This window comes from Camelus bactrianus, chromosome 30 (genome assembly GCF_048773025.1).
Source record: "Camelus bactrianus isolate YW-2024 breed Bactrian camel chromosome 30, ASM4877302v1, whole genome shotgun sequence".
Classification (NCBI taxonomy): domain Eukaryota; kingdom Metazoa; phylum Chordata; class Mammalia; order Artiodactyla; family Camelidae; genus Camelus; species Camelus bactrianus.
This window is the reverse complement of record NC_133568.1, coordinates 22,236,720-22,257,633: the sequence shown is the minus strand read 5'-3', so window position 1 is coordinate 22,257,633 and position 20,914 is coordinate 22,236,720. Positions and strand designations below refer to the sequence as shown.

Below are 20,914 nucleotides of genomic sequence, written 5' to 3'. Positions count from 1 at the left end.
TTCTGAACCTCCTCTTAACGGTGTTAGAATGGACCCAATCTGTGCACATCTCTTCCTCTTTGTTGGCATAAGAATAGTCTTCAAGAGGATTTCAGTTACAAACACCTGTGTTAAGGCAATTACTGCAACACACCTATCTCTTGCCTGTTACTGGTACTGGCATTTGTTTTAAAGTCAGTGTGTTCAACACTAGATAATGAATTCTAAGTCATAGCTTGTAATTCTAGCCCTGATCCGTAACACTTCAGCCCTCCACACCCAAATTTTCCAGCTGCCCAAATTCTCTCTCAGAAATTCCTCTGCAGTTCTGTTTGATTTGTGTCGACACCAACATGATGTTGCGAAGGTGCAATAATATTTAAAACTTAACAAAGATTTTCCTGCATAAATGTGACTATAAACCCATTTCACATGTTTTCTCATTAAGACATAATAGAGATAACAGATCATGCTTTTAAGGATTTTCCCCCCTGACCACATATTAACCTGGAGGAAAATCAAGCTTTAATTGCCGGTAATTACCTATGAATTTGATGATCAATAATATATATCTAATAGGTGAAATGATGGTATCATAACACTGAGTTTCAAATTATAAGTAATAACAGTGTTAAGGAAAAACGGTCTTGGCCGAGTTTAGGTTCCTGGTCCATCACTTGAGGTTTCTGGAATGTTAGCCAATTCTTAGAAACCGTTTGAGTTTCATTTTCCTTGTAGGTGAAATACTGTTAATAACACACAGACTCAGAAAACACACGTGCAATAATGGTAAAATAAACTTCGTATCAATAAGTTTTCTAAGTTTCAGTAAAAGGGCACTTATGTGATTTAGGCCTCCTGACGTAATAATATAAAATAAAAGTAATAATGCATATTAAGATAAAGAAATACTTGTTTAAATTTTTTTTCACATTATTTTACTAATCATCTTCAATTTAGAGGCTAGCTATTAGCCTAAGGTTCAGACTAAAGCGTGAGAACAGGAACCTTTCTTAGGCTTATAGAAAGGAAGCTTCTTTGTGGTTCCTTCCACGTGATCGTAGACCTCTGTGTGCTCTGCTGCCCCATCAGGTACCAGAATAGGTCGTATTTATTACTCTTTCTAGTGATGGAAACAAATGCAAAGTTAAGGGATCTGTGTCTGTCCTAAAAACTCAGCCTGGTTACTTCTCTGATGAGACCAAGTCCCAGTAACACCGTGCTCACCTATAGCCTTCTTCTGATGCTCCAAAGAAAAAATAGATAATAACACAGCAGTTTTTCCCTTGAACTAGAACTGAGAGAACCCCCCGTACTCCCAAACTGCGAAATGGCAAAGCATGGTTCAGCTTTCTTCATGGAATTTCTCAGGGAAGATGTCTACAGCTCCCTAGAATCTGACACAAGTCAGAATTAGTGACTCAGTGACTGAGAGCTGACAAACGGCCCGGTCCTCAACTGGCTGCCCTTGCTGGCTCTGGACACACTGATGAGAGGATTTGGGGGGAGGGGATGGGGAGAGAGGACTTGGGAGAGAATTAACCATCGTCTTGCTTTATGCCACTTGTATCCTTATTATGCTGCATCCTTTCTGTCCAATATAAGTAAACCCTCTTTCAAGCAGAGGCAAAATTCAGGGCTTCACTTTGCTCTTCAGTAACCACAGATGAAGTCATCCAAACACCCCTGAGAGAAAAAATAAAGCAGGGCCTCTATTTAATGATCTGACTTGAATTCAAATGGCTTAGGCATCCTATTCACTTTTCATAGGTGTGCTGCAAGTTTTGATGGATGCACACAATACACTTTCCTACATTTGTAACAATGTTTATTAAGTGGATCACTGACTGAATAAATCAAACTGCGTAGTGTAGAGTGGGTCCAGCTTCTTATAATGTCAGGGGCACAGGGGGAAGGTTAAAACATCATTCAAAGATGAGAGTCAAATAAGGCAGTTAAACATTCTACTGAAATACTGAGTAACAGAGATCATGATGTGTAAAGACTGGTTAGACCTCCAAATTTTATCCTTGTCCCGTGTGTTTTTGTATATTACAGCTTTTAAAAAAAATCTCTCTCTACTGCAACCTAGGCAATTTCTGCCGATCTGTCTCTTAGTTTACCAAGTCTCTCTCACACGGTGTCAGATGCACTATATACTGTCTGCTGACTTTAGTGTCAAAGGTTGCATTCTTTATTTCTAAATGCACAAGTTGATTCTTTGGCAAAAATATCCTCATCCTTGATCATGTTTCTATTATTTACATTTTATCCCCTCTTTGACTTCTTTAAACATTTTATACATGGCTTCTTCTTTTTATATTTTTGATAATTACAGTATCTGAACTTCTTGGGGGTTTCTGTGAACCATCTCATTCACGGTGGGTGGTCTCTTCTGTTTGGTGATATTTAGTCGTTCTTTCATAGCTGACTGAAAGTAATCTGAGGACTGGGGGTACCACTAGCCTCAAATGATCTTGGTGTGGTGTCAGGTCCTGCCCTAATGCAGGTGCCCTGCTGCCTTCCACAAGCCCAGCGCTGGCTGACAGCCGCCCAACTTCAGTGTCCTTGTTTGTGTATAGAGCATCTTCATGGTATTTAGCTTTTTTTTTTTTTTTTTTTTTAATTTTTCTTTCTTTTTGCAAAGTCTGGGGCTTTTCGAAATTCTCCTAACACTCTTGTGAGTCAATGGTGCAGTAAAAAGCTGAGGAATCTGCAGAGAGGGTGAGTCCTCAGAATATCTAGTCTGCCATAGTGCTGTGCTATTGTCCATTCTTAGGACAGTAAACTGCCTCAGAGTGATGATTAGCCCTGGATTGGAACACAGTGATGAAGTGCTAGATTCCTTGTGATATAAATATTCCTGTTTTCTCATTATTTTGAAACATAGAATTTCATGCCATTTTCCCAGTTAGGATATATATTTTTTAAGAATAAAGAAGTCTCAACTCTTCGTAAAGAAACTGAAGGCTAATTAAGTAAGATTGGAGACTCTGACTTTGAAATGAGTTTCAACTCTGTTCTTATCCTTCCAAATTGGAAAAGCAGTTTTTTGAATCTCTGCAATAAATAGAATATATAATGGGCAAAATATCTTAAGGTTTTTTTTTTCCTCTTTCACCTCTGCCAGTTATTTCACATGTTTCCTTCGATAAGGTACAATTATTCTGGGCTTCAGTTTTTGTCCATTAAAAAAAAAGTGTAACATTGCCTTTCTTGGGCAATTCACAGATCTGTAAGAAACTTGAAATCACATATTGCTTTAGATTGCTCAGAAACTTAAAATGACATATCTGTGGAACATTTAAAGATAGTTTTATATAAAAATCAGTCACTCAGAAGAAAACATCCAAGTTTAATTACAGTAGGACTCATTTTCTGTACCAAGTGGTCAGAAGGTAGAAACTGGAAGTCAAGTTGGCGTTTACCATCCCAGCTGAGAGTGAAGACTATAGAAGTAGACACGGTAGCTCAGGTCTTTTGTTACCAGGAATTTGGGAAATTGTTTTTTCTATAAGCACTTAATCTGCAACAATGTTTCTTCATCTTATAAACACAGCAAAGCACACATCAAGAAAACGTGGCAAAAAACTGAGCACCTTTGTTAATGCTGCCTGGTTTTCTGACTTGGTTCCTGTTTACTGTACACACTAGTGGAGTTCTGAAACAGTACTTTATTTCCTATGTTGGCTGAAAAAAAATAACTCAACTACTTAATACTCTAGGAGACTGTCTGCCCGAGAGGGAGTGCTTGAGCCGAACAAAAACAGTCTCGTCAGGTCCTGACGTAGATTCCGACCTCCAGATGGTACTTCGTGTGTCATTTCCAAGGCCAAGTGGAACTGGATGTTCAGGGTTGATTTTGTGGTCAATTGAATTAGCATTTTTGAAACTCTTTTGTATCCATTTATTCAAGTGACTCATATAAGCAAAAACATTGCAGAAAAACGGATTATTTTAACATAACTAATAGAGCTTCAAAAATAGGCACTGGTTGTTTCATTGAAAGTTATGCTGTGTATTTCACGTCTGTGAATTGCTCATTCCTTGACATTTTGAGAAAGAGATTCTGATATCTGCAATAAAGAACAGCTTTACAAATGTGCAGCGTTTTTTCCAGCATGCTCACATAATTGAATTGTAGAGGTTAGATCTGATTGTCATAATTATCTTAAAAAATAAAAACAAAATGTTAAAAGCCATTTGCTTCACTGTAACATTTAGCATCAGATTTTGTGTCTCTGATATGTACGGGTGTACACTCAGTATATAATATTCAACACTATATATATGCGTAAAGGCAATCTGAAGCCTAATATATATTAAACTTGTATATTGAGTTCTTGTTCCATTTTTTTACCTTTAAAATTATTATAGGTAAAATGCAACTGCTATTTTAGTTAGTTTTAAAAATCTGGTTACTTTTGAAGTATTGGTCATATTCAATATGCTACATATTTCAGATCTTGACACACAAAAAAGTGTTTATATTCATAAAAAAATACAGCCTGTAGCAGTAAGGTAGGGAATCACACAATTTTCCCTGCTGATAAAAATATATGCCATTAGCAGCGTAATTTCATTAATGAATACAATGAAAACATGAGAATAAATTTTGAGTGTATGCCATACCAATATTCTCAGTAGTTACATGGCTGTTAATGTGTTTGTTCATAATGCTTGTTCATATGAGCTTTGACTAACCAGATAACCAACACCTGAAGTAGAAGGCTTCTTAATACTCATTTTATGAGCAGACTGTCACCGACAAAGCCGTAGTACCTTGTGCATATTATTTTTTAATCTCTGATCTCTTCTTCATTTATAAAAGGCTAAAATAAGCCTCTGGAAGATATTGAACGTGCTTTCAAGTCATCCAAAAGCGAGTACAGGATGGTTTTCGTGTTAAGTCAATATTATTGAACTTTAATTCTTTGAAGTGTATAAATTATTAATTACACATATGCCACTCATGACTGGCAAACATTACTGAATTCTCAAGAACCTCACTATTTCCTCTGGACGTCTGGAAGATCACCTAACTCACGTGCATTATTCTCTTGGAATAATCTTTCTCTATTCTGGGGTTTCTGTCATCTGTAATGAGGCTGGGATCAGATTCCACTTAGTCATCCTTGTGAGTGGGAAAAAAATACTACTTGTAATCCCTTGCTCATGCTGATATCCTTAATTCTTATTAATGACTGAATTAGTTTGAGTTGGGTCCTAATCTTTAAAGGCATTTTATAAGGTCTGTTTTTGAGTAGAGTTTTTGAGAAGTGGCTCCAATTAATTATGCCAATTGTCTCTTTGAGTGCTCTTTCCCCATTTAGGATACTAATTGCATGTTTTTTTCCCCCTTAATGCATATTTCCAAAAACAGAAATCAGTGTTCACCACTTAACAATAAATATAATCAACCTTATTACATAATGTCCATAATTTTCCATAATAATGCCTTACATTTTTACAGTGGTTTACAGTTTACACAGCATTTTCACTCCATCATCTCACAAGCCTTTAAAACAGACAGGATAGTAATTAACTCAGTTTTAAGCATGAAGATACAGAGGTTCAGAGAATTAGAATGGCGTTCATGGCAAAGCAAAAATGTGCTGGATCTGGCTTCTGACCCAGATTTCATAGCCACAGACACACTCCCACGGCCAACGCCCGGTGACCTTCCGTAGCAAGTGATTCACACTCCATGTCCTGTGTTAGCAGTGAGATGGCATCTACGCAATAAAAGGAAGATGAGGCAGTTATCCAGACGGTTCAGCTCACTCTCCCCCGTAGCACCCAAATCCTTCTCCTAATTTAGATATTTAAAGCAAATAAAATATCGCTCCCTTCAGTTGATCAAAGTTTTCTAGTCTTATGCCCTGATAGGCACTTGCTCAATCACAGTGATACGCTGGCATTAACTAGGAAATATTAGCCTGTTTTTTTAAGGTTGCTTCAGGCATACATCCACCCCTATGGCCCCAGGTCTCTCTGTCACACACATATACACACCTGTTCTTTTCAGTTAAACTCTGAGCCAGTACAAGTTGGCATAACAATGAAAAAGTGTCACACTGTCACACATGCTGGCTGTCTTGTTTTTGCTTGAAAAATTACTCCTGGAATTATACTTTGCAGGGCCTGCCAAATCACAGCCTCAGATAACTCCCATTTTTCTTAAAGGCGAATCCCATTCCTCTGAAACAATTTCAATTTCACTCAAAATGGAAATGCTGTTACTCCTGACTTGCTCTTTTGATTACAATGACAATTATTCAGCTAGCATTACTGTGTTAGCTTTCCCTGCCAAACTTCCATACAGTGTGGCAGAGACACATGATATGTATTAATGATTTTAAATTAACTGACTCAAGTATACTTAAGATCAAATGAACTATACAGACTAATAGAAACTGAGTTTCCTTATCTATTAACTGTCCTGTCCATCCCTCGTGCCCCCAGGCATCCCTGACCAGAAAGAGTTACGAGTAAGTTGAAGCTTTCTGTTAATCAGCTTTAATTAGATCAACTGTAAATAAACCTTCAAATCGTGATTTAGAAATAATTAGGTAATTAAAACAGTTTGTTAAGTCCGTAGATGTCAAATTAAAATGGAAAATTTTAAGATTGATATCTAGTGCTCAGAAGCTTTAAAATATTCCAACAAGATGCATTTTGCCTCTTGAAATACATTTGACTTATTTTAAGCTCTTCTAGATTTCATATTTGAATATTATGCTGTCTACTTGCTTACAAGTTTCTTTGGGCATGTGGGCCATCACCCAAATATCACCCCTATGCTGTATAACCACACCGTTGACATGAGCGTAACTGCCAAAGCCTGCTTGTCTTCCAGCGTAGTCAGTGTAATTGAAAATAATTTAAAACATCTCAGGACTGAGAAGGCAGCTATCATCACCTCAACACTAGTACTTCTTGCTTGTGTCCAGGAGTCACCCACCCACAACTCCCGCCTGCCTCACATCAAGGCTGCAGAGCTTCCTGTCAAAGTCAGAACTCCGTCAGGGTCATGTAGGTTATCGCCTGTAGAAAGATCTACTCAGTGTCTCCACAGAGCATCTTTTCTTCTTGTCTCCTTCCTGATTGTAGTCTGCAGCTGCCCTTGGAATAACACTTTAACGCAGACACTGTTTTGTGTATCCAGAATCATAATTTAGGCTTGATCTCCAAAAGTCCACTTTCTTGATAAGATTTAGTTTTCATATTCGTTATGCTGGCTTAAAATTATTTAAGGATAGCAATTCGCGTATTTCCTTTACACAGATAGTAACAAATAAAATGCAAATGTAAGAATTTAAATTGTTCAAAATATGCATTACTTTGTGTACCTTGAGTTTCTAATGTCCAGGTGGACAAATGGAAAATACTTAAATTTACTGACTTCCTGAACTGATGCCTGCACTTGGATTTATTAAGCTACTCCTTCCCATAACAAAGGCTCCTCTCCTTTCTATCCGTAGCTCCAAGGATTTGATACCAGGAAATCCCTACCACACGTATCCACATTTAGTAGTACAATAAAGCATAAATTCCTTTTATGCCATTATTTGATATCCTGTTCATTCACACTGTATTTACAATCATGTGGTTTCCTTTTATAAAGTAATTTAAGCAGAGAAGTATTGGTAAACATTTAACAACTGGTTCTCCAGGGTGGGGAAAAAAAAGGTAGTGTGTGCTGATTTCCACGGTGGTCTAAAAATTACCACCATGGCTGAACTGTCAAAATGGAAGAGATAGAAAAAGATGTGCATAATTGCTTCCTGGGAGTTGGTTCCAGCACACCCTGAATTGTAGTGATTTGGTGACAGGTATTTATTTAAATGCTTTTGGAGAATCTCCCAGCTGGCTTTAACATTGATTTTTATTGATGAACCGTTCCAGTCTCTGGGTTTACAACAGGACCTCTTTCTCAAGTGTTAGGTCAGATAAACATACACAGCCTTAGATTTCAGAAGGAAAAAGAAAACTTAAAATAACAACAAATTCACCACCATTTACAATTAAGATTAGCTAGAGTGCTTCATAGAAATCCCATCAAGATTAGGGAAGTTCTTCCAGCCATCTCAAGATTTTTTTTTTTTTTTAAATACCATTGAATCAAGTTCCATACTATATTGTTATAATCTTCCACACGTAAAATAGCAGTTGAGTATATGCAAGAATTTCAAATCTTTATTTAAATCTGAGCCTTTCCTCCCAATCTATTACTAGCAAATACGAATTAAAAAAAAAAAAAAGAAAAAATAGATACTTTAAAAGGAGAGAAAGCAAGGTGACTGATGTGATGTTCCTTTTCTAAAGTACATTCAAACTTCCATTTAGTGACATGTGCAACAGTCAGCAGTTTTGACACCATAATCCCAATGTACTGTTTTATCTTCTTGCAGACAAGGGGATGGATGATGGCAAAACTATCCTCAGCACCTTGCTGATTTAACCCCTATGTAATTCCTGCACCTCACGCTGATTTTTTAAAACTGGGTAAGCGTACTCTGCTTTCCTTTTTTAATCTGAAAAACTTCCATATATGACTAAAAGTCATGAACAGGCTCTACTGGTACAAAATTGGTTTTTCATGTATATGCATATTAATATGGGAAGAAGCATCTCTCTAGTCATGAAACAGGGTCTGTGAAACTTTACTCAAACCAAAGGACTCTGAGCGCAGGTAACTGGGTTTATGGAGTTTCTTATTTTTAGAAGCTGAAGGCCACTTTCACGCACTTCATTTCTCAAGTGGGGGAGGGGCTGCGATTTTACAGAATCCTACAGAGTTTCTCCTCATGGAATCAAAATATTGATACTCTGCTTCCAGTGTTTGTCTTTCATAAAGAAGTACTTTCAGGGCACAATTTCCTGTACAGTGTCCAAGATCTGTAGATTTACTAGGAACCCAACAATAAATCTGTTTAAAAAGGAGAAAAGAAAGAAAAAAAATAAATTCATTCTTACTTGAATATATTCACATTAAATTTGTATTCATCTAGGAAAAAATGTTAGGTAGAAATATTATTTTAGTCATAAAATTCTTCTTTTCCTCAAACTTAAACCCATGTGATCAGTTGAAATTTCTCTCCTTACCTTTGGCACATCTAAACCGGTATGGAAATTATACATTGCTTGATTCATTCTTGAGGAACATACTTGCATCAGAATTTAAAGATGGATTTTGAAATTTATAACATGATGTTGCTTAAGATATATTTAAAAAAATCAGTCCTTAATGTAATATTGTAGCAGAAGATGCGGGGGGGGGGGGGGGGGCGCGGACGACAATAAACTCTTCAAAGTCTTTGGAGCATAGGGAACTTGTGACCCTGAAAAATAAATCTCGCATCGAAGAAAAATCTCAATTTTCTCTGAAATCTTCCTTCTAAAATAGAAATATTTTATTCCAGTGTTTTGTGAGTTCTAATGGCTCAGACAACTTCTGCGCCCCTGGGGTGGTGCTCCTCTTGGAGATGTGAGCAGCAACAGGGCTCAACCGCTCCACTATTTTTTTTTTTTTTCTTCCCATTTCTATGGTTCATTTCCTTTGTGTAGCTCAGACTGGAGAAAAATCAGCATGTCTGATGAGCATAATATCATCAGGCAGTAAGAGGGACCTGAATTTAGTGGAGACTGGAGCTCCAAAATAAATAAACACCATGTGTCAAATAAAAAAAAAAGGAAAAGATATTCTCCTGTACAAATCAGAAGAGATAATAAAAATCAACGAATAGACAGCAACTTTTTTTCATACCTACACAAGCATCTCAAAACGGCTGCAAACGTTAAGAATGATTGACCTCTTTCGTATTTGGAACATTTCAGAATTTATTTGGCTAAACAACGGTTTATGTTGCCTTAAACCAGATTTTACTGGCTTGTATTGGAGGATTGGGGAGGATTTCCTAAAAACTTTTATATTGCTAAATAAAATATATTTGCTAACCCAACAGCGATTAAATTCTGCTGGATTCTATAATCTAGCAAGCTAAAAGCATCACTGTAAATTAAATTTATCCCACGTTTTGATATGCAGGAAGTTCCAGGACTTTTCAAGGGCACATCATGTTTTCATTCTTCTTACTGCCAGTACCATGAAGGCGTGCACAGGACATCCTGGGGTCACCGACGACACAGGGCTCTCCTTACTCATAGAACTTAGGTGCCTTTGCAGGTATCTGAGAGTTGCTATCTATTCACAAACCACTGAGCATTTCTTTTTATCAAAAAGCCTTCAAATGCTCAGAGGCTGTGGTCAGTGCAGTCCCTTGGATAAATCTAATGAAGATACGCTTCACCAAGGCAGAAACCTAAACAGTTAAAAATGGGGAAATATTTACAACCATTTTCTCTAGCAAATGGAGTCCTTATTTTCTGTATATAGTGTTGGGGTTGTAGTTTTTTTGTTTTTGTTTTTGTTTTTTTTGCTTTTACTTTTTCTTCAGTACATTTCCAATGAAGGTTCCGGGCTATGAGTACAGACTCTCCTGGCCGGTCCCATACATGTCTGCGAGTCGTTTAAAACGGGGCCCCCAGTCACTAAGGTAGTCGTAATTCTGATCAGAGTTTGAGCTGATGGAATCTAAGGAGCTGAGCGATTCAGCCACTGAGCCGTTTCCTTCAAACGCGTATGTCTGCAAGGAATCATAGGGGGGTGCGCAGGGGTCGACATCAGCCTCTTTCAGTCGTTCCCAAATAAATTCCCGAAAGATGACATTATCTGGGATGCTTTTAAATGTCGGTCGACTCAAGAACTGAATTTCTGGAGTCACGTCCCTCCGGGTCTTGGTGTCTCTGATGACGTTGAGGTTTCTGAGCGCGGCCATGTCAAAAGCCTCGGTGTCCTCCTCGCCCCCACCCTCATCATCGTATCTGACGATGTTTTCTCTGATATCTCGTTCCTCGTCGAAAATGAGGGGCTCTTTTTTCCGTCTTCGCATCGTGACAATCAGGAGGATGAGCACTGAAACGAGGAGACGGCAAAGGGAAAATTTCAGTCAACTCACCGACCAACCACGCTGCATCCTGGTGAAATGAAGCCTCTGATGTTGACTTCAGATTTTTCTGCTCTTTAAAGGGAAATGAATGGGCTGACTACTTACAGGGAAGACACAGCAGTAGATGTGCTAAAACTGCTAAAACACCTTTAAAATAGAGCCCCTTTATACATCAAGAAACCCTTTCCCAAACCTGCTCAGAATTGACGTCTCCCTCTTTAATGTGACCTCCAAAGCATGTGACAGAGCCAACTCAAAGGCCGGTTCAAGATAAACATAATAATTTCAAAGCCACGAGACACAAAGGGATTTTTTTTGAACTTCTTAATTGCTGGAAGGGCAAAGTGACATTCATAAATGTTTTGGGTCTAATTTAACAACTGCAATTTCAGAAATGAATTGGTCAGGTTCTTTGAAGCAATGCCTGGTATTTGTCTATAAAACTTGGCTGTTAAATAAAATCCATCACGTTAGACCACAGACACACATTAAAAGCTTCTCCAGGATAGAGTCCCACTTTCAGTATGAAACATTGAACTTCCTTTTTATGTATCAGACCCAGAGAGAAAATACAGTTCATGAGAGTTTTGTGTTTCCCAAAGACAGATTTAAGAAATCAATCATCCCTTTACTATTGGGAATATTTCTTTCTATATCAAAATTAATAAATAATAAAGCACACAATCGCACTGGAAAGCACAAGAGAACAACTACACTGGCTACTCTTTAAATAAACTGAATATACTTTTTCTGCTTTTTAGTAAGTATAGTCAGCCCTCTGTATCGGAGGTTTCCAGACCCAAGGTTTCAACCAACCTCAGACTGAAAATATTTATTAAAAAAAAAAAAGCCAGTTAAGTTCTAAAAAGCAAAACTTGAATTTGCTACACACAGGTAACTGTTTACATGGCATTTATGTTATATGTACAACTATTTATTATAGCTTTTACATTGTATTAGGTATTAAGAGTAATCTAGACATGATACAGGGGATGATACGCATTGGTTGTGTGCAAATACTGCAGTGGGCAGGTGCCGACTCTTCCTGCCAGGAAACCTGCTAAGCCTCTAGTCCAGCCTCATCCACCAGGGACAGATACCAGAAATACGAAAAGAACAGTCCCAAAACTGGTGGAAGGATTCCGCAAACACAGGCCAGACTCTTCCCTGGGACTGCTAGACCCTGGCCCTCGGGTGACAAGAGAGGAGTGTACTGCTGGGACACACAGGACGTCTTCCACAGAGGGCCACTTCTCCAAGGCTGAGAAATGTAACTAACCTACCTAAAAATACAAATGGAAAAACAGACAACATGAGGCAAGAGAAGAATATCTTCCAGGCCAAGGCACCAGATAAAATCCCAGAAGAAGAAATAAGTGATGAGGAGATAGGCAATTTATCTGAGAAAGAATTTAGAGTGATGATGATGGAGATGAGAACTCAAAAGGAGTATAGAAAGAGTTGAAAAATATAAAGAATACCCAAACAGAGTGGAATAAGTTACTGAAATGAATAACACATTAGAAGCCACCAAGAATAGACTAAATGAGGCAGAAGAATGGATCAGTGAGCTAGAAATCAAAAGCTTCACAGACAACCAAAAGCTAAAAGAATTCAGCACCACCAAACCAGCTTCACAACAAATGTTAAAGAAACTTCTCTAGTCATCAGACTACAAGAAAAATGAACAAAAAGAAGAAAGAAGAAAAAAAGACCTACAAAAGATTGCTTTGGCAATTTGGGGTCTTTTATGGTTCTATATAAATTTTGGAATTGTTCTAGCTCTGGGTATTTTGATGGGCGTTGCACTGGATCTGTAGGTTGCTTTGGGTAGTGTGGCTATTTTGATAATGTTGATTCTTCCAATCCAAGAGCATAAGATACCTTCATTTCTTTGTATCACCTTCAATTTCTTTCATCAATGTTCTACAGTTTTCGGAGTATAGGTAACATCCTTGGTTGGGTTTATTTCTAGGTATTTTGTTGTTTTTGATGCAATGAAAATATTTATGCCAGTTATAAAATTCTGGTTTTTGAAGTACAAAAAAAGGGGGGGGGGAATGAAGGGCTGCAAATGGCAAAATATCCTTTTTATGGGTGAGTTGTATTCCATTGCACATATGTGCTACATCTTCTTTATCCAGTCATCTACTGATGTGCATTTAGGATGCTTCCATGTCTTGGTGATTGTAAGTAGTGCTGCTGTTAATACTGGTGTGTATGTATCTTTTTGAATTAATGTTTTTGTTTTTGTTCAGTATATGCCCAGGAATGGAGTTGTTTGGCCATGTGGTGGTTCTGTTTTTGGGTTTTTGAGAAACCTTCATATTGTTTTCCATAGTGGCTGCACCAATTTACATTCCCACTAACAGTGTACAAGGGTTCCCTTTTCTTCGCATCCTTGCCAACATTTACTATCTGTGTTCTTTTTGATGGTGGCCATTCTGACAGGTGTGAGATGGTGTCTTACTGTGATTTTGCTTTGCGTTTCCCTGATATGGGTGTTGTGGAGCAGCTCTCCCTGTGCCTGTTGGCCATCTGCATTCCCTCCTTTGGAAAAAGAGAAAAATGTCTGTTCAGTTCTTCTGCCCATATTTTAAATGGGTTGTTTGCTTGTTTGCTTTTTAATTGAAGTACAATTGATTTAAAACGTAAAAAAAAAAAAATAAAATGACTTGGGAGGAAAGAATGGCAATGAAGGTAGGGGGCTGTTGTAGACTAAGAGTGTGTGTTATCTGTTAAAGTACAGGCTGAAGCTTTTAAGGCTGAAATTACATGATTGCTGGGATTTTCTTTTAAAATATTCCCCCAAAGGAAAGCCAGTGTGAGGGACAAATACATGAAGCAAGATGCTAATAATGTTGAAACCGGGGAGGGGGGGGACCAACAACAACATAGTCACCGGAAATAAAAGTAACTGCAACAGAAATCAGACCAAGAATGGCTTCTTCTTAAGAAGTCAAACCAAGTAAGACACAGAATGGAGAGATGAGTGTCAGAAAGAACTGTGATGGGTGGATGGGTTGAGGGAGATGAAAATGAGAACTGACATAGTGGAGAGAAAAACTGAGGGGAGCAAGTGTCCAATGGAGTTCAAAAGGATGGAAGAAGTGAATGGGCATAAAGAATGAAGGAGGGTGTGAAGAAGGTAAGAATTATGGTTGAATTAGATGCTCTGTTTACTGAAGTCAGTGTCTCAGATGGCAGAACATTTCAAAATTCTCCATTCTCTGTCCTTCATATAATTACAATGACTCTTGTCATATATGTATGTATCTCTCACAAGTATTTCTTCTACTCCACTGTCCATGTATTTTCACACTACCAATCCACCTGCCTTCTGACCCTCGTTTACACTGGAATCTGTGAGCACCATGGGTGTGTCAGCCCACAGGGACAGTACCCAGTAGGGAGAGTCATACCTTATGGAGTTTGTCTCAGTTCCCAACCTTGCCTGAAGCTGAGAAAAAGTGGCAAGTGTTTTAGAAGGTTAGACAATTTAACATGCCAATGACTTGGGAGAATCTTAATTTCTAACTACTTGAGCATGTATAAAAAATAAATTTTAACCTTTATGTAGAACAAGTCTTAATTGCTCCTCAGGAGCTATGGAGATAATCCCTGCATTCAAAAGAGCATTTTCTGCCTAAGTAAGCACAAGATTACATACTTTAAGAGCTTTTATCATACGTCTTTCCTGTCACATGGACTATACTTCTGAGGGGACACAGGAGAAAATATTTAGACCTGGTTGAAGTCTGGGCATGTACTTACATTGTGCTGGTTGTTCGTGAATTTCTATCTCCATCTGACAAGTACGTGCCACTCATTTACTGTATGCATTCGGTGTTCTGACACAGTGCTGCACACAGAAGTGGATGTAATATACTTCCTTGTGGAGCTTACAATTAAATGGCCTGGACAAATATTAACCAAATAAGACAACTGTATGTAAATGTTGAACAGTGACAGCTATTCTGAAAGGGGGAGATATCTTTTAAGGATATATGCCAGGGGTAACAGATCCAGAGGGGAAGAGAGGGCTGAGGGCTGGGATGGGGTGATATGGACAGACATTCTCGGCACAGTCAACTGGTGAGCCAAGGGTTGAGGCCAATGTGGTGGGAGAGAAGCTGGGAGACACAGGCAGCCGTCAGGCTCAGGAACCAACAAGCGTTAAGGAAGGCGTGATATGATAAGATTTATCTTTTTTAAAAATAATCATTGTGATTGGACTAATGTTAGGAAGAAGGGAGTAGATGTGAGAGAAGAAGTCAGGATGCCATTGCAGCAGTAAAAGCATGATGTTGCCCTAAATTTCTGATTTTAGAATTCAGTTTCTTAACATTCAATTCAGCATTTTTGGAGGACCCCAGTATGCAGGAAACAGTGCCGGGTACTGGCAAAATCAAAACAGGAGAGGATCCCTGCATCCAAGCAGCTCAAACTTTGTGGCTTACATATACACAGACACACATAGTACAAATCATCGCGGGAGTCAAGGTAAGAAGGCATAGCCGTGCAGGGGTGCACGGAGCAGGCGGACCAGAGCAGCACCGCTGTCCCAAACCCAAGAGAAGATAAAAGGGAAGGTGGAGGATTTAGAAATTCATACTATAACTAGTGAGCGCCCTTATTCTCAACTTCACTGAGACAGGTGCACATCCAGACACTGCAACTGGAACCCAGTTTTTCCTCAGTCACCTTAGAAGTATTTCAGTCTCACTTTCCCAGTCCACTTCTAAGAGGCGAACAGCATGGTTTGCCCAGAACCAGGTAGAATTCTGCAGACGGAATCTGATCACCATAAAATGGCACCAGCTGCTAAACAAAGCTATTTATATTAAAGATCAACTTTTTCCATTAATGCATTTATTTTTCCCACCCTTAAAACTCTAATATGTTTTTGTTTTACATCAAACTGCAAGACTTTATATATAAATCTGTTGGACATCACTTTCTAAAGTTTAACCCACTGTTTATAGACTATGGCCAAAAGGTTAATGCCAGAGTTTCATTTGATTCAACAATATTTTTTACTGAGCACAGATTTTCTAAAACTGTAAGCCCTGGAAGGGCAGCAATCTTATTCCACAAAGACAGATCTAAAGCACAAAGAGTAGTACTTGACAGTATGATTTCAATTACATTTGTTAAACTGGCAAAGTACAGGCAAGGTGCTATGGAAACATGCAGTTACCTCTTGCCATTATGTTCAATATTTTGTATAAAAAATCAGTTATTATGTAATGAAATAGACAGCATCATAACATACGCTCAGAAAATATGTATGGGAGGTATCCTCTGAGCCAGGATGCTCAGAGAAAGTCTCAGAACAGATGACACTCTTGAAGGGTAAGTCAGCCTTCACCAAGAAACCCTATTTCCTAATTGCTCAGAATTTCTTCTTAGTAAAGAGTTCTCTAAATCTTCACTATTCAAAACTTGGTAGCCACTAGCCATGAGTGGTGGACAAGCATTGGAAATGTAAACATCCTTATTTGAAATGTGCTGTAACTGTAAAATGTACGTGTGATGCTGAAGATTTAATTTTTTCAAGTAAAATATATTTATTGATTACATGTTAAAATTCCGATAGTTTATACCACATTAAATATTAGTATTTTTCACTTTTTAAAAAATTTTTTGCTAATGAGATTCCTTGAAAATTAAAAATTACACGTGTGGTTCACACTTGTGAATCACGATGTATTTCTTTTGGATGGCTGACCTGAACAAAAGATTCAGATACACTAGTAAAATCTTAGTTGCATATGGTCTGAAGGTATCCTACTCTTACAGTAGGAGGTTTTATTACCAAATGACATGTTGGACAGTGAAACAGCTACTATGCTACAATTATTACTGTATTTATTAGGTGCAACTAAAAACCTGCGTGAACAATCTGCCAGCACAGTCAGAACACAAGTTCAGTAATTTATTATGAACAATTATCCATATCAATGGACAAGTAGAATTTAGCTTTTTTAACAACTTTCTATTTTTCAAAACTCTTTGCTGTTCTTTGATCCTGTTGATTTGCATTAATGTTACTAACAATCTGCTAATTTTCTCTATTTGTCACTAATAAAGTTTCACTCGTTTTCTTTTTATCTTGAGTTGGTGGCTTCCGATCAGAGACCACCATGTAGAGAAACATCCTCACCCCTTTCAGTGTCAGTTTCCAACTCCCCCCACCTCCTCCACCAAGCTCTGTACTCTCGTCAAAAAACAGCGAAGTCGGCAAATGGGAATTTCTAGTCAAGAATTTGTCTTCACCTACAATCAGTTAATTTATTGGCTTCCCTTTTTTGTAAAAGTGACCACCTTTCCACATTCTTAGATCCTGTTTGCTCCTAAACCAGAGAATGGCATTTTTTCTACGTCATCCCCTGGAGATGAAGGCTACCTAAGACCTCGACATTTGCCAAATCCAGTGGGTGCTTTTCAGCACTTTGTTAGAAAACACACGTCATATCTGACACAGAACTGAACCAGAGGACACAACAGGGGCAGGTTTTCTTGAGCTAGTTCAGCAGACTGTTCTGTGGCTTTTTGAGGCCATTTAAAATGTTTCACTCACTTTTCTCACGTCACGGCTCGTTTGGGGGCTGCTCTTTTCTGAGCAGTACCTGTGGTGAATCTTCCCTACGTTCCTTCTCGTGTTCTTGCCTTTTCACCCAACACTTCCTGGGCTGCTCAGTGAAACCCTCCTCTGTGGCAGCTGCTGCTGACTGACCTCTAAATCTTCCGTGTATGCCTCTGGATAACCAGAGCATGTTTATAAATGACTACTCACAATTTTGACTGATAATAAAAATGCATGGACTTCTCAAGATATAGTAAATGCTTCATAAATGTTACTTATCATTTTTATCATTTGTTACACTTCTTTTACTGCTACAACTTTTTGCTCCACTATCTTCTCCCCACATAACGTTTAAAGTTTCCAGACTTACGCTCATTATTAACTTTCCTCTAGTTTGTTTTGTAGCTTGTACCTTTTTTCTCAAAGGAATACTCAAACCAGAAGCTTCCAGATCACTTTGTCTCCAGCTTCCTCACTTCCTGTCTTCACCTCCTGCTCACCCCACCACCTCAGTCAGCCAGTCCTTACATATTCTAACCCTTGGCGTGTGCACCCACCTCCCTGCCTATTTAAGACCCTAACTGACTTTAAATCCCTGCTTCTCTGTTTACTGGACGTGTGAACTTAGGTGAGATGTTTTCCCCCCTCGCCCTGCCTCTTCTCCAAACTGCAGATTAATAATACTTACCTCAAAGGAAATACCTCGTAGTAACTTTATGAAGATTGAGTTTATATTTTTTATAGTGTTTAAATAGTGCTACATATAATAAGCACTATCTGATTGTGTTAAATGTCATTTTTGTGAATTTCTATAATTATACAAATCAGTTCCCATCTTCTTGGGGGTCTTGCTTAAATCTGAATCATATAACTGGTGCCCAGAAAGAAACATGCACTTTTACCACTCACACACATGTGACTTTGATAACCCTTATTAATTTAATGTACTTGACATCTATTCCATTTATTGGATGGTAGAATAATGACTAGTAGAGATGCGAGGCCTATCGCTGATGGGTGTAAAATGTATTAACAAAGGAGGTTAAACTAGCAGTAGAGTGTGATACGTACTGTTCACTGATTTCCTCCCCAAATCCTTCTTCCTCCTGCATGTCTTGCACTAGGCCTTGAGAATATATTGGTTTAAAAAAGAGAAATATTAAGATCATTACTCTCAGGGTCCTTTTATATTTGAGCAATGGAAACGTATTTACTAAATGTGAAATGTGTCACATAGGAAACACACAGGTTTCATGATAAAGAATCACAAGTGTGAAGGGGTAATTTAATCAGTGGGTAAGGATCTTCCCTCTGAGAAGGTAACGCTGAGCTGGGGCATCAAGGAAAGTATGAGTCCAGCAGGTGAAGAGATGCAGGAAGCATGTTTCAGAAATAGGGAGGCACATTTGAGAGCGAGGCCATGTGGCTCTTCCTACTGGGTGAGTGGAGAACCACAGAGAGGTAAGCAGGTGTCAGAGCTTGCCTTGCTTTGCGGGCTGTAAAGAACATTTGGATTTTATGTAAGTATATCTGATGCTACTAAAATGTTTCAGGCAGAGAAATAATTTGTTTTAAAAACTGAAATGGTAGGAAAAATACAGGGGTGCTAGTGCAGTCTGCTTGTGCTCACAGATGGATGTCATGGGAAATAACATCTAAGCAAAGATTTAAAAGATGAGAGAAGTCAACTTATCATTTTGTCTGGACCTGTTGTGTGCTGCAGAATCAGATGTATGCAGATTCCTGGTAACAAAAGGCCAAAAACTGAACTTTTACTTATGAACCCACTCTATTATTCATAGTCATGAAGGGTAAAGATTTGTAATTAATAAAATTCAGGTGTATGATTGAGGTAAATTAGATATCAAAATAGCATTTTTAACTGAAAAGTTGAACTTAACAAAGTATCCTTGAAATCTCTACTGCAATATTTTCTCTAGATGGATTCTAAAAATCATATTATTTTCCTCTTGAGCCTGTATCTAACTCCAGGGTTATTAAACCAAAAATATAATTTAAATGCTCTTAACCTGTGTCATATCCATTCTCCAAAAAAGAAATGACAGAAATAGGCTGGATCTTAAACTGTAGATTGTTATGAAATGGGAAAGTCTAGGTCACATGGGAATACTACTTACAGGTGATGACCAAATCAGACGTTCTTTTCTACTAACGAGTACACCCAGGCATGCAGCACATGCCGTCTCTGTGTCAGGTCAGCATTTTGCGAGATGCTACATATACAATGGTGGATATGCTCGGCCCCTGCCTCCAGAAGCAGGAGTCTACCGGACGAGACAGACAAGGAGACAAACTAATGAAACCAATCAGCCACGTTGCACTGGTGTTATGGGGCCTGTAGGAACACCGCCCGCCTTGGGCTCACAGGCAAAGGACGCAAGTCTTGAATACAAAAAGGAGTTCCCCTTGTAGGCGCCGGGGAGAGGTATTCCAGGCAGAAGGAGCAAGGCAAGGAAGAGGAGGTGCAGCACACCAGGGGGAGCCTGGGGAAGAGCAGCTGTGCGACTCGGAGCAAGTGCACTGGGAGTGCAGAGAGAAGACTGAACTGGGGGCGAGTAGTCAGGTCAGAAGGAAGGTAATTCTAGTCTGGAAATGATGGGGAGCCATGGAAATCTTATTTTAAGCTGGGGCACGTCACATTTGCTTTTAAAAAGCTTACTCTCTGTGTGGTACTGCTGGATCAGAGCTGATGGAGACTGAGTAAATTGCCTTAATTCAGGAGGGGAAAGATGGACCCTGGACAAAAATCAGGTGTGACATCAAGGGAAAGGAAGATACAGATTCAAGAATCAACCTAAAACTGACAGTACTTGGGGGCTGACTGGTGAGGCAGGATGGGAGATGATTCCCCCATTTCATTTAGACATTGAACTTGATTGTCAGATTCTGCCCCCTTGTCACCTTTTCTCTTTACCTTGCTTTTCTTCTAGCAATATTTGTTCAGAAGCCTGCGGAGGATTGAGTTACAAATTCTGATAGAATTAGAAGTAAGATTCACACCACTTCTTGAGGTGTTGTAAAGAACGAGTCCTCTGTGCATTGGAAGGTCCCATGCCAGGTGGGGCACCCCATCCACACCCCGCCGAGTACTGGCTTCAGAGCCTCTAACAGAGGAGACAGAACCGAAAGAGTAGACAGTCCTGGTTATCAGATTCCAAAGACTTAGGAAATCAGGGGCAAAGAGACCAACTTCTGAACTGTGAAATGTTAACATCTGAACACACTGATGATTAGACAGAAGCCCTTGGTTCCAAATATTTCCGTACAATAGGCTCCATTTTGACTTATTTTTTAAATGTTTCCTTAAGTTTAC

At 38.7% G+C, this 20,914-nt stretch overlaps 1 protein-coding gene across 7 annotated transcripts in view; it reads right to left on the bottom strand.

Annotated features, from left to right (window-relative positions):
- Positions 1-1,785: 1,785 nt before the first annotated feature.
- CDH7 (cadherin 7) overlaps positions 1,786-20,914 on the bottom strand; it is a 120,260-nt gene continuing 101,131 nt past the window's right edge. For 5 of the 7 annotated variants that reach the window (XM_074355142.1, XM_074355143.1, XM_045510571.2 and 2 more), the window contains one exon: positions 1,786-10,957. In XM_074355142.1, coding sequence (XP_074211243.1) covers positions 10,464-10,957 — 494 coding nt within the window. In that variant the 3' untranslated portion in view covers positions 1,786-10,463. The remainder of the gene's footprint in view (positions 10,958-20,914) is intronic. The other 2 variants (XR_012503266.1, XR_012503267.1) reach the window with 2 other exon arrangements.